Source organism: Varanus komodoensis, unplaced genomic scaffold, assembly GCF_004798865.1.
Source record: "Varanus komodoensis strain SLA01 unplaced genomic scaffold, ASM479886v1 scaffold11, whole genome shotgun sequence".
NCBI classification, from domain to species: domain Eukaryota; kingdom Metazoa; phylum Chordata; class Lepidosauria; order Squamata; family Varanidae; genus Varanus; species Varanus komodoensis.
This window is the reverse complement of record NW_025335317.1, coordinates 31,439,743-31,453,291: the sequence shown is the minus strand read 5'-3', so window position 1 is coordinate 31,453,291 and position 13,549 is coordinate 31,439,743. Positions and strand designations below refer to the sequence as shown.

The following is a 13,549-nucleotide window of genomic DNA, read 5'->3' as shown; positions in this document are numbered from 1 at the left end:
TCAGTGGGGACATTTCACTGGCTACTGTTCTGTTTCTACGCACAACTCAAAGTGCAGGCTATGGCCTATAATATTCAGTAATTATTGAGATCAGGCTACTGATTATGCCAAGCATGGCCCCTCCAAGAGATTCTTGAAATGCATTGCTGACAACTTTCTCCAGCAGCAAGTAGAGGAAGGTACAAGAGGATCAGCTATCCTTGATTTAATATTAACAGGGATGGCCTGGTGGACAAAATAACAGCCATGGCAACTCTGGGGTAAAGTGACCATGTGATACTTGAATTCTTAATTATAAAGGAGACAAAGGTAACTGGAGCCAAGCACGCATCCTGGACTTCAAAAAAGCCAACTTTAATGAACTCTGAAAAATGATAAGCGAAGTGCCATGGCAACACACCCTTAAGGGAAAAGGAGTCCAAGAGAGGTGGGAAATCTTGAAAGAGGATTCTCCAAGCACAACTATGAACAAGTCTATCAAGAAAAACATGTAGAAGACAGCAGAGGAAGCCCATGTGGCTCAAAAGTTAAGTGACAGCCTGAAACAAAAAAAACATCAACAGGAAGTGGAAGCAGGGCCAGGCCATAAAGGAAGAATATTAAAAAAAAAATAGCAAGGAATTGCAGGAATAGCATCAAGAAGGCTAAAGCAGGAAATGAACTGAGAATAGCAAGGGATGATAAGAACAACAAGAAAGCATTCTTCAGATACATCCGGAACAAAAGCCATGAGAAAGAGAAGGGTGTCCAGCTACTTAAAGTGGATGGCAGAGTGATAACAGACAGCAAGGCAGAGGTGCTCAAATCCTACTCCACCTCAGTCTTCTTCTACAAGAAAATCTGCAATCAAGAGGAAGCACAAGCTGAAAGTGAGAGGTGGCAGCTCAAGATTGAAAGACAAATGGTCAAGGAATACCTAGGTGGAATAGGTACGCTCAACTTTCCAGGGCCCGATGGACTCCATCCCAGAGTCATAAAAGAGCTAGCAGAGGAACTCTCAGAACCACTGACCATTATCTTCGATAAATCTTGGAAAACAGGAGAGGTTCCAGACGACTGGAGAAGGGCTAACGTTGTCTCTATCTTCAAAAGGGCGGGGGCGGGGGGAGATGAACCTGGGAACTACAGATTAGTTAGTCTGACATCACTCCCTGGAAAAATTCTGGAACAAATTATTTAAAAATCAGTCTGTAAGCATCTTGAAGAAAATGCAGTGCTTTAATAGAAGCCAACATGGATTTATCAAAAATAAATCCTGTCAGACTAATTTAATCCCATTTTTTGACTGGGTAACTTCCCAAATGGACAGAGGGAACACTGTGGGCATAATCTACCTAGATTTTAGCAAAGCTTTTGACATAGTGCTACACAATATTCTGATAAGCAAATTAGCAAAAACTGAACTAGATAGAAAAACTATTAGGTGGATCCAAAATTGGCTGCTGAATCAGGCACAAAGAGTGCTCATCAATGGCACCTTCTCAAATTGGATGGAGGTAACTAGTGGGGTGCCACAGGGTTCAGTCCTGGGCCCAGTACTCTTCAACATCTTTATTAATAATTTGGATGAGGAAGTACAAGGAAAGATAAATAAATTTGCAGATGATACAAAACTGGGCGGAATAGCAAACACCCTAGAAGACAGAATGAAGATCCAGGGCGACCTTGATAAACTTGAACACTGGGCTGAAAGCCACAGAATGAGATTCAATAAGGACAAGTGACAAGTCCTCCACCCAGGAAAAAGAAACCAAATGCATCGATACAAGCAGGACACAGAATAATTAAGTCAAGCTGCGACAACCCAAATTCAGGCTAGCTGTCAGGAAAAGCCTCCTCAAGGTCAAAGCAATACGAGAGTAGAACCAGCTGCCTGGAGAGGTGGTGGGCTCTCCCATATTAGAGATGTTCAAAAAGAAACTGGACAGCCTTCTGAGTGGGATGGTGTAAATTGGTGTCCTGTAACAGCTGGGGGCTGGACCCAACGGCCTTCTGACCCCTTCCAACAATACTATTTTATTATTCTATTGAAAAGACTGCATTCTCCTAAATAATCTTGCCTTACTTTTAAAAACTTAGGTGAAAGCCCCTTTCTCATTCCTGCCATTGGAGGGTGTGTTTGATAGGCATTTCTGGCGGCTACTCAAAGGATTTAGCACTTTTTGCCTCCTTCCAGCAAATGAAGATGTTTTTATTTAGACAGACAAAAGCTGGTTTGTTGCTGATGGGGTTTTTAATTAGTTAGGCACTACTTCTATTATTTTTCTATGTATCTGCATTTGTGTCCTCTTTTAATTAAAATCTTGTTTTTAAAGTGCATATTATTTTTAGCCACCTCAAGTAGGTAGAAAGGCAGGATATAAATAACATTGTCTTCTTTTTCCTAACTAACCCTCTCTCATCTTGAAGTGATGGCTGTCTATCATACTAAAAGTATCATTCATACTGATAATGCATTTATCTACTTGTAATGTATATACACTATTTTACTCATATATATTATTCAGGGTAAAGCTAAAGGTTTCCCCATGACATTAAGCCCAGTCGTGTCCAACTCTAGGGGGCGGTGCTCATCTCCATTTCCTAGCCGAGGGAGTCAGCGCTTGTCCGCAGACAGTCTCCATGGCCACATGGCCACCATGACTAAACACCAAGGCACATGGAATGCTTTTACCTCCCACCAAAGTGGTACCTATTTATCTACTCATATTTGCATGTTTTCAAACTGCTACGTTTGCAGGAGCTGGGACAAAGCATTGGGAGATCACCCTGTCACACCGATCTGTCACCCTTTCGATTGACAAGCCCAGCAGCTCAATGGTTTAAACCATTGCACCACCCATGTCCCCCATATATTGCTACATATGGGTCAAATATATACTCATCCAGGAGTACAACTGATGGGTATACCCCATGCTTGGAGGGCACCAGGTACAACTCATAAAAGCAAAAACACGTGGAACAAAGGAAGTTAAACTATACAAAACTGTGCAAGGAAGGGGCAGGCACAAACATAATAGAATCATGAGATCCATGGCTGGCAAGGGGATTCTGGGAAATGCAGCCCACACATCCAGAGGGCTCCTGGTTGGGGAAGGCTGCATTCAAACCAATCCCACCCAGGGGTGTGGGGAGGCGTAGATCCTCAGTAGAGCAGGTGATAATGCCGGAGCACAGCAGAAACCTGCCTCAGTGGCAACCCTCCTGTGCCACTTTGTTCTGTGGTACTGCAGACCCAAAGAGGCTGCCCAGGCCCGCCGGTCATTGGCCTCGCTCTCAGCCAGGAAGGCCCTGCCTGCTGGATGCAATATTATCCCCCAAAGAGGAGATTCACTGAACTGTAGACTAGAAGGGCAGAGGCAGTCAGAGACAGGCATCACGCCAAGGGTGAGATCAACATTTATTTGCTGCAGTTGCTCTGTGCTAGATCACAAGGTTGTGGCAAAACAAAAACAAAAAACCCTCTAGGAAAGAAAAAGGAACCAAAGCAAAACTGTAATCAAACAGTTCGACCGGGTGTCACATCCACCCTCCTCCCACCTTGCCCTTGCTTCTCCCCCTTATGCCACAGCTGTGCTGGAGAATCCCGTTAAGTTTCACAAAAACCAATCTTCTTATTTAAAACAAATACAAAATAATCTAAAAAGAGAAAAATCTATACAGAGAGTATGTACATCTCAGATAAATAGACTAATACTGGAGCTTGCCAAGGTGCATGATGAGCCAACGGCACCATAGTCCTTTACCAGGGAAGGCAGTCTTCTTATGGCTTGACCCTTCTCCTCCCCATCATAGGCGCAGGCTTGCCCCCCCCCCCGCCCCGCCAGACCCTCGCCTCCACCACCGCCCCACTGGGCTCCCTGTGGTTCCCCAACAGCCAACCACTTGCTTGTGCTTCTGAGCCGAGGACTGCCTCCTGCAAGTCCAGGGTAGCCACTAGCCTAAGCCACCTGAACCCACCCCTGCTGAAAAGTGCAACTGCCACAGGCAGGCTGTGTTATGGGATCCAGAGCCAGGTGCTCCAAGGGAAAAGCCCCCAAGCTGCTTTCTGCAGCCCAGCAGGGGATACCACCGGTCTTTTCCTCTTGCGGGTTATGCTCATTCCTGAGCCATCAAATTGCGACATTAACATGAAACTGAAGGAGAGGAGAGCTCCAGCTGCAGGGATCGGATCGCATGCAGCCGCTGTGGGGGCCAGTTTCCCAGCCATTCCCTTCAAAGCTGCCTGTTGTGCCAAACAAGGGTTGTGCCACCCCCACCCCCCAGTGCTTGCATGCCTGGCTGGCTCACCACAGCTCTGCCTCCTCCTGATGGCACAGGGGCGTATGGGAGCCCGCTGCTGGCCTCATCCTGACACTGCATCCGATACAGCCTAAATAGGTGCCCTCTAGAACAAGAGCAATGAAAATCCTGGAAGTGGCAGCCTTACTTCATCCGCCCACGTCCACGCTTGGGGATGAGGTGCTTGGTTGCTCATCATCCAACATGCCTGATCAAATTCACTGCTGAAGAGAAGCCCAGAAATTAAACACAACAGAGCTTATGGCCCAACTGCTCCGGGGACAGAAGCTGCTGGGCTTGCTTGAGCAAATAATACTGGGGAGCAACCCTGCAGAGTGACGCAGGACTCTCCACGCTTGGAGCCAGAGAAACTTGCCCCCATCTAGCTGCAGCCTAAGCTATGCTTTTGGCAGTCTGTGGTGCACCCTGCTCCTGGGTCTCAGGAAGGGTCAGCCGAAAGCCTGGTGCAGCTCACACTTGCCCGTGGCAGCTTGAACAGGCCTGTGCCTCTCTGAAGTGCAGAGTGCATGATGCTCTCCAGCTCCCCACTAACTAAGGCAATGAACAAGTCAGCCGTGGTAGCAAAAGTGACCCCAACATCCTTCTCCTCCTGCCGCAAGCGGCCCTGACACTCGTCTGGTAGGAAGGAAGGGTGCCCTTTCTGCAAAGAAGAAGCCATGGAGAGTGGGTGGCTGCCATCCACACAGGCCCTCCCTGCACTCTTCCTGCCCCCAAACCAGAAAATAGCAAAAGCTGAAGCTAGTCCCTTCAAGGGTGTCAACACAGAGCAGGCAGTCCTGTGCAGTCTGCCAGGGAACGGAGAAGCATCTCCTGCCAAAGTCGCTGCAGTTCAATTCAGTCTGGTGACTAATGCCTCTTGGTGGAGGAGACTTTCTTCTTGCGTGCAGCGAGCATCTCATAGAAGGGGTCCCGGCTAATTGCAGCTCTGAAAGGAGAGAGAAAGCAGGTGAATGCAGGGAAAGAAAAGCAATCGGAGGGATCCCAAAGCGATCAGAGATGCTCTCCAGCCAGCAGTCCTCCAGTTATTGGAGGCCAGAGTAGAGAAACCCCGTTAGGCAACCTCACTGAAAGCCAGCATAATGTAGTGGTTAGAGTGCTGGACTGGAATCCAAGGGATCTGGGTTCTAGTCACCGCAAAGCTCACTGGGTGACTTCAGGCCAGTCACTGACTCTCAACCTAAACTACTTCGCAGTGTTGTTGCTAGAATAAGGTTGCAGGGGTGATTATGTAAACTGTTCTAAGTTCCTTGAAGAAAAAAAGGCAGAATATAAATGTAATAAAATAAATTAGCTCTTGTCTCAGGTTACAGATATACATGATTTAACTAAAAAGGGGAAGGAGCAATGAGGGGGTGGGAACAGTGGATTTCATTATGGGCCACCATACTATTTTCCCCTTCATTTGAGTAGAGTCCCACATTCCAAACGCCCACTGGCAACCAAGGAAGGCAGGCAGGGGCCCTATTCTGACCGGCTGTCCCTGCTGCACAAACTCCAGCTGCTTCTTTCCCCAGCCACAGGCAGAAAGGAGAGACAGGCAAGGAGGCGAGGCACTCATTCGCCTGCTGCATCCAGCCAGCCTGCTCTACCCCTTGCCGATTCGCAGAGCTCCGCCATTCCTCCCTTTCATGCCCACCACCCCACACCCACTGTCTCCTTGCTCACTTGATGCACTTAATCCACTCTTCCTTCTCCTCTGGGGTGGGCGCAGAGATACGGTACACAGTGTGGTTCCCTTCGACCACACGCCCATCTGCCTCTGTCTTACACGCCTTGATCACCTGGTCCTTGTTATCAGGAATATATAGTTCAAAGCAGTTCTGCAAAAAAGAACAAGATGAAGAGGGTGGTTGGCCACCGCTATGTCAAAGGGACATGAATTCCAAAGGTGTCCAAGATAGGGCAAGCTCTCCTGAAGGACTTCTGTAGCAAGTACACAATTCCCTAGGACTCTGCGAAGCACACAACGCCAAGAAGCTTTCAGTTACTCATAGCTTCTCCTACATCTGAACTGGAAAGCTACGGTTTCCAACTTTGGACAAGCCAGACTATGGAAACATGGTTTGAAGTTGACTGAACAGCCTAGCTTGTTCCAAAGCTTGTAACCATAGTTTCCTTACATGACTGAAATGGGAAACTATGCTTAGTAGCATCATGGTTTGATTGCTCCTCTCAATGGTATAAGCAAAGGAGCTGCATATGTGCAGGCAGAACTTAATTCATCTTTTGGCTGATAAAACTATTTGAATGTGGCCAATGCTAATATAACATTTATCCCTGCTTAGATACAACACAATTCCCAAACACCTGGAGATCTGGAAAGGACAGTGTATGTGCTGCATCCACACACAAAGAGAGTATTTTGTGCACATTTCAGTGGCATCCTGAGCAACTGGGCATTCCTTTAAACAAATATTGTTTATCAGCTTCAGGGCAGCAAAAGTAAGCTTAAACAATATTTGGGCAAGGCGTGGCTAAGTCTCACTTATTTGCCTGGACCACGTTACCGAGTGAATGAGCCTGCTTAGTTATTTGCATAATTCTGCTTTTTTTTTGACACCTGTGAGTTCTCTTTCTTACTTATTAAAAAAACTATATAGTATATGCAGGATTGGTTTTCTTGCCATCAAGTTAGAATGATTTTGGGGTTCAGCACTTGCTCACCGGCTTCTTAGAATCCTCCACCTCACGGATGCTCAGATTCTCCAGTGGAATAATGCCTCGTGGTTCCTTGTCCTGCAAAATGACCACTTGTAAATTCAGCAGTGACTGGGCCTGTTCATTCCAACAAACACTGCATGCTTCTCCACTGCACAGTTAGAAGGATGGGAAGATTTCCTTTCTCGGACGGATCCATCTTTAATGGCTATTTCCAAGAGGTGGCCCTGTTAGTCTATGGCACTTAGCACAACGAGGTTCCCTGTGGAACTCTCAAGACTGATGGATTTATTCTTTTCCTGGGGCATAAGCATTCATGGGTCCACAGCTGAGTGCTTTCCATCAGATTCATGCGCTGCTGTTCCCTCATACAGCCTCCTACTTTCAGCACAGGGAGCTCAGCCCTTCATCCTACTCCAAATAAGCTGCTCTGGGGTTTTTTTCGTAAATAAGGCAACACACTCCAGTCCAGGGGTAGGCAAACGGTGTTCAGATGTTTTGGACATCAGCTCCCAAAAGTCCCTGCCAGGGTGGCAAGCTGGGAGTTGGCAGCTGAAAAAACACGGAGATGGACCTTCTCCCCCCGCTCTGCTGTAGGCCCTCCTTTGAAGCAGCACACTGACTGAAAGACACGCACAGTCGCAAGAACACCCCGTGCCACTCACCGTGGTGTACTCGAAGTAGTAAAGGCAGTTGTCTGTCAAGATGAACCAGCGCCTCTTCCAAGTCTTCACCCGGCCACCTGCACAACGAAGAAGCAAGCTAGACGACGCTTGCCCACACCTAAGGGCCGGCCGTGGGCACAAGAGCGGCAGCGGCAAAGGCAGAGCTAGAGCCTATGGGCACGAAGAGGCAGCATCGGGCCGAGCAGTGTCAGGGGCGCAAGCAGAGCCAGCCCCGCAAGAGCAGGGGGCCAGGGCGCGAGCACAACCGAGCAGGTGCAGTGTGTGGGGCGGGGAGGGCTCCGTCACAGAGCACTGAGCAGACCTGTGTCTGCCGCATGCTTGGATAGACTTCAGGTCCACCTGCAAAGGTATCTGAGAGCCAAACTAAATATGATGCTCCGCTTTGTACTTCTCCAAATCTCTCTCTCTCTCACGCACGTGGGAAGCATTAAAAGAAGAACAACCTTCCCCTGGGATCAATGGATACATTTTTTCTCATTTTGAACCCTGAAGAGGGGTAGGATTGGGGTGGATTTGGGAAGGAAAACAAGCGGGGAATTTCAAGCTGCCCCCACCTGGAACTCCTTGGTTCCAGTCTGAATCGGTCCCTGTGTGCCTACACTAGAAGAATGAAACCTATCAAGCATTATGTGCGATTAGAACTTTCCTTCTGGCCCCGCTTCCATCTGGCCCCAGGCTGCCTCCAACCTGGTATCCTGCTTCTTCGCCAGCTCCTTGGAATCACCTGCTCTACTGAGAATCCCCCCACCCCCCGCCCACAGTCTGAAAGCCAGTTGCCAGCTAAGTGCTTTTCTTCCCTCAACCAGAGTTTGACTGGATTTTTGGTCCTAGGTTCTGGCTGCCAGAAGCTGCCTGCCTTCACACTATTCTAGGCAACACGAAGGGCTACGCAACAGCCCCAGGACTAAGAGGGATGAATCCTGATAGGACAGGAATAGCTTCTCCATGGTGCTCAGTGCAGGTTTTGAGCAGGGTCTCCAGATATGGGAAAAGAAGTTTTCTACACAGGTAAAAGGAAGGGAGCCAAAGACATACAAGCCCCAAACTATCTGGTCAAGCTTTTTTTCCAAGGAAGGACTCTGGTTGGGTGGGAAGGAGCTGGCTTGCCATTGGCACCCATGAAGGAGCACTACCTCACTCTCTTATATGTAATATATTTCACAACTTAACACTAAAGTTGACACGATGCCCAGCCAAGAGGCTTATCAGAATGAATCAAGAGGATGTCAACAGGCAGGTTCTAGTCCCCACTCAGCCACAAAACTCATGTGTGACTTTGGGCCAGTCTCAGCCTCACCTGACTCACAGGGTTGTTGTTGTGAAGATAAAACAGAGGAGGGCTCCTTGGAATAAAAGGCAGGCTACTAATGTAGCAGACAGACAAAGCTACAGCCAACGTTGCCTAACCCCACTGTCTAAAGCACAAGACATTGACGGGGTGACTTAGTGACCCGCACCAGCAGGGGGTTGGACCCGAGGGCCTTTTGGCCCCTTCCAACCCTACTGTTCTGATTCCATGATCCTAGGCTGGGAGTCTTCCTTTAGCTGCCCTTCCCCACTCAAAGGCTACACCACACAGATCACCTGGGCACCGGAGAGGCAGGAGGTGCAAGGTGGGCAGGCCAAGCTGAAAAGCCACTGGGGAGGCAGGGGGAGGGAATCATCTCTCAGTGCTGGCTACTCCTTCAAGCCCAGGAAAGAGAGAGGAGCCAACAACCATTTAAAAGATGCACAAACCTAGAGACCCGCCCAGGAGGCCCTGACAGCCACACACAGGCACAGACAACAATGAGGCCTCATTCAGCAACGTAAGAATAAAAATTAAAAAGCAAGAACAAACGAAACAAAAACAGCCAATTGCTCCAGATAGTGCCTGCCACAGTCCCCAGGGAACAAAGGAACCCCAACCTACTGCATGCCCAGAGACCTTGGGATGACCCATTTTGCCACAACTCAGGAGGGAGGGAGGGAGGGAGGGAACAGCACAAGACCACAGCCTGGAAGTGGAGAAAAAGCTCCTAAATCCAGCCCCGGGGATCCCCAGCCAGAAGGATCAAGGAGCTGATGGTGAGGAAGACCTCTGCCTGAGGCACCAGAAAACTGCTGCCCGGCAGGGTAGATAATACCAGGTTAGCGAGACAAACCCACCTGGCCTGGTAGAAGGCAAATTCCTGCCCAAGGAGCACATGGCAAAATAGTGATTAGGGAGTACTGGGGGAGCCACCTTCAACACAGGGCCAGTACAGACCGAGTCAAACCGGGGTGCAAGTCGGAAAGCTGGTGGGAATTTTACTGACCAAGGCATTTCAACGTCAGATCAGAAGATCAATAGCAGGGAAAGATAACCAGGGCAGGGGCATCATACGTCATGTGCTCGACTCAAACTGCAGCTTCAGGAGCTGAGTGTGAACAAGGGTTTGGCCTTCCTCACAAGCATTAAGGAATCCCACAGTGAAGCTGTTGATTTCAGTTTACCAATTTTAAAGACAACTTTGGTTATTTCAGAACATGTAAACAAAATTAAGAGACTAGGTTATCAATTACAGGGATGTAGAATACTAGCCATTTGCTTCAGGCACACCCATCTACTATATCACCAAGTGGACATGAATATAAATCTCTCAAACTGGTTGCCAGTATTCCAGAAACTCTGTTATTTTGGAGTGCTCCAATTTTCTTTCCTGTTTAGAAGCTGAGGATGTAGGCTTTCAGCATTACACAACTTTTCTTCCTCAGCCACAAGAAAATGGCATTAAAATGACAAGCCAAGAGTATACAAGATAATTATTACGATATATATTTTAATGTCCCGGAGACTCCAGGAAGAAAAAAGCCACAAGACTTTCTGCTGATTAAACATTTATTCTAAGCCCTTCTGATTGCTAAGAAATCCTTGGAAACATAGCTGCAGTTTACAGTACAACACCACAGTAAGTAAATTAACATTTGTTTTTAAGACAGTGGCTGCTAGTGGAAGACACAGAAAGTTCTCCTCTCTTCAGCCAAGGAATCAGCAGGTGTGTGCCTCTGTCTGTTACCTGTCTGTAAACTGGGAGCATGACCTACTACACAGGGTTGCAGAGCTCAAAGGGATAAGGATCGTGGAAGGATTTACAGCATTATCTAAAGGGATTGATAAGAATCATAACCATGACACCATGATTCTTTTATCAGCTCACAATTGGTTGCACATTTTGACTAGGTGCCACCCCTGCTCTCTGGGATCCAGCTCACACATAAGCAGGGCACTTCCCTTTAGCAGCCAGGATCAGGGCAGTAGGCAACTACTGACATGCACCCCTATACACAGGATTAAAATCATATTTAGTCTTTGTTATACAGGCAGCACCTTTGTTCTGCTGGCTGGGAATTTTTGGGGCCATTCCAGATGAAGGTCTTATGTTACTAATTGGCTTCTGTATTTTAAACTTCGCCTTGTACATCCTCTGTTGGGATTTTCTTTTTTTAAAATGCAATAAGCTCCTTCCTCCTGACCATAACCCCTTAATACTAGCTTTTCCTGTGTAATGGATGGAGAGAAGGCTGGTCTTGATGCCAGGAGGAGATCTTTCCGCCACAGGGGGCATGTGCTAAAGCATGGGAACAAGGGGTGAAGCATGCAGCCTTGGAAGGAAGCAAGTCTGGGGAGGAGTCCTGGAATAACTGGTGGGGCATCCAAGGCTGTGCAGGTGCGATGGGGGAGAAGGGCACTTACAGCATGCCTGCAGCATCATGAAGGGGAGCATCCGATCCATGCTTGCCCTGTTGGCACGGGCACCCTCACCCGCATAGCCAGGCACCTTTGATGTTTGCGCCTGCTGAGGCACAGAGGCTGTCGCAGGGCTGGCTAGTCAAGGGCTGTTCTCCTTGCAAAGAAGCTTCGGGCTCTGAATGGTACAAGGACGGCTGCGCAATCACCAGCACTGAACATCTAGAAAGGGCCTCTTGGGCCTACAGGAAGGTGCTCTGAAGCACCACCTACCCTACCTGGCCTTTCTTTCTTGGGAATAGCGAGTGAAACTCAAATTCACCACCTGACCTGGTAAATTTCCAGGGAGGTGTAGCTACACTGCTTTTTCAGTCCAGGGCATCACACCTGATAGCCCTTTGAGAGCAGCTGCCTCACATCAGGGACTGAACCTGAGTTCTTCATGGCTGTGTCCCAAGGCAAACCCAAAGGAAAATGCCCCAGAATGCAAGTGTGGGTTGTAAAATTCTGGCGAGAGGGCAGCAGCCAGATCCAACCGCAGCACTGGGAAGGTCTTGAGCTTCCGCTTGTTTGTGGGGGGCCACACAGAACACAGGTGCTCTTCCTCCCCGCACCCACCATCCCACCTCTCCCCCAGTTCCCCAGGGACTGAGCAGCCAATTAGCAATGGAGGCGGCAGCAGCAGCAATAAGACTAATATCACCAGCAATTAAAAATAAAGAGAGAACAGAAAAATAAGACAAGCACTGCAGCACACCCCTGGTCCCAAGCAAAGCTAGCAAGGGGATATGGGGGTACGTACCTCCTGGAGTTTGGGGGGCAGGGAAAGGCAGAGCCAAAATCATGGAAACATACAAAATGAGGGAGAAAAGAAAATTAAAAAACAAAAGACTTTAAAATTTTTGCCCTGGTGCGCACCCCAGTTGCAGTCAGCAGGGGGCAATGCCCAAGCTAAAAGGTCTGAGCGGTAAGGGAAAGGTTTGAGGAAGGCCTTGTCTTCAAAGCCAGGGCAACATCTCTGCTGGCAGGAGTGAGGTTGCCCCTTCCACTAAAACAGTCTTCCCCAACCTGGTGTCCTCCAGATGGCCAATGGCCATGCTGGTTGGGAATGATGGGAGTTCCAGTCCAGCACATCTGGAGAGCACTCGGTTGGAGGGAACTCACTAGAAGGCCGACAAGGACTGTGCCCGCTCTGCAGCTCGAGGGGTCACTCGCGTGCAAAGGCCAAGAATGCAGTGGCCTCTGGGGCTTCCTAGCAGGGAAGCGCACCCTCTTCCCACCTGGGGAAACCCCAGCAGGTTCGTCAACAAGTTTGCCATAGAAATGGCGGTCTGGGCGGAATTAGTGATTTTAGTGCCAAGGCAGGTGGTGGTGGTTAAGATGGTCTGCAGCCAGGACACCTGGAGGGGGAGGCATGCATCATCGAGTGCAAAAGGATTCAGCCAGGGGACAGCCCGGACCCCTTCTCCACTAGCCGGCACACACGAAGAAGTGGGACAAAGCTTCAGTCCAGAATGATTCCCAGCCCAAGCAGTCTCATCTGACTAGAGGCTTGTAGCCAGAGTTAATTAAGTCCTATTCATTCTAATGGATCTAGTCTAAGTGGGACGTAAGGTGGGTGCAGCCAGAAGGAACTTACACATCTCTCAAGAAAATTATTCAGGGCTGCTGTTATGACCACTCTCTTCCACTGAGGAGAGTTTGCCACAGAAAGAGTGCCCAAGTTAGGAGGTTGTGCTGGGCTTTTGTGACAGTGTTTGGACTCTGCCGTAGCATCTACAGGATTTGAGTCACCATTTTATAAAAGGGAGGATCTCACACAATGTGAAATGTAATTACACGCCTTTGCATTTAAGACAGATATTCTCCAGGCACCAGCTCAGACATGGGGAATATCTCCCCAGCAACAGGACTGGAGTTTGAATCTCACTTCCAAATCCTCGTTCCTTTTTGTTCCAATCAGGCATCATTTTACCAGATCATGAGGATCTTCTACACTGAGAGTACACACTGCCACTGCCACAAAGGTTGAAAGTCACTGCCAGCTACGATACATGTTGACCAGTAGATCCGTTTTGGCAGTCACCTTGGCTTTACTCTAGCTATGCTCTCTCTAGCGCATCCTCTCGCTTAGCCAGATTTAAAGACTAAGTGGTAACTGGAGATGTGATTGGCTGGATCCCTCCTTCCCCAG

General features: G+C 48.5%; 1 protein-coding gene across 3 annotated transcripts in view; it reads right to left on the bottom strand.

Moving 5' to 3' along the window:
* Positions 1-3,381: 3,381 nt before the first annotated feature.
* CYTH1 (cytohesin 1) overlaps positions 3,382-13,549 on the bottom strand; it is a 65,755-nt gene continuing 55,587 nt past the window's right edge. For 2 of the 3 annotated variants that reach the window (XM_044419872.1, XM_044419873.1), the window contains exons 10-13: positions 7,626-7,704; positions 6,967-7,038; positions 5,968-6,122; positions 3,382-5,227 (exon numbers count right to left, since the gene is read on the bottom strand). In XM_044419872.1, the coding sequence (XP_044275807.1) occupies positions 5,149-5,227; positions 5,968-6,122; positions 6,967-7,038; positions 7,626-7,704 (385 nt within the window). In that variant the 3' untranslated portion in view covers positions 3,382-5,148. The other variant, XM_044419874.1, reaches the window with a different exon arrangement.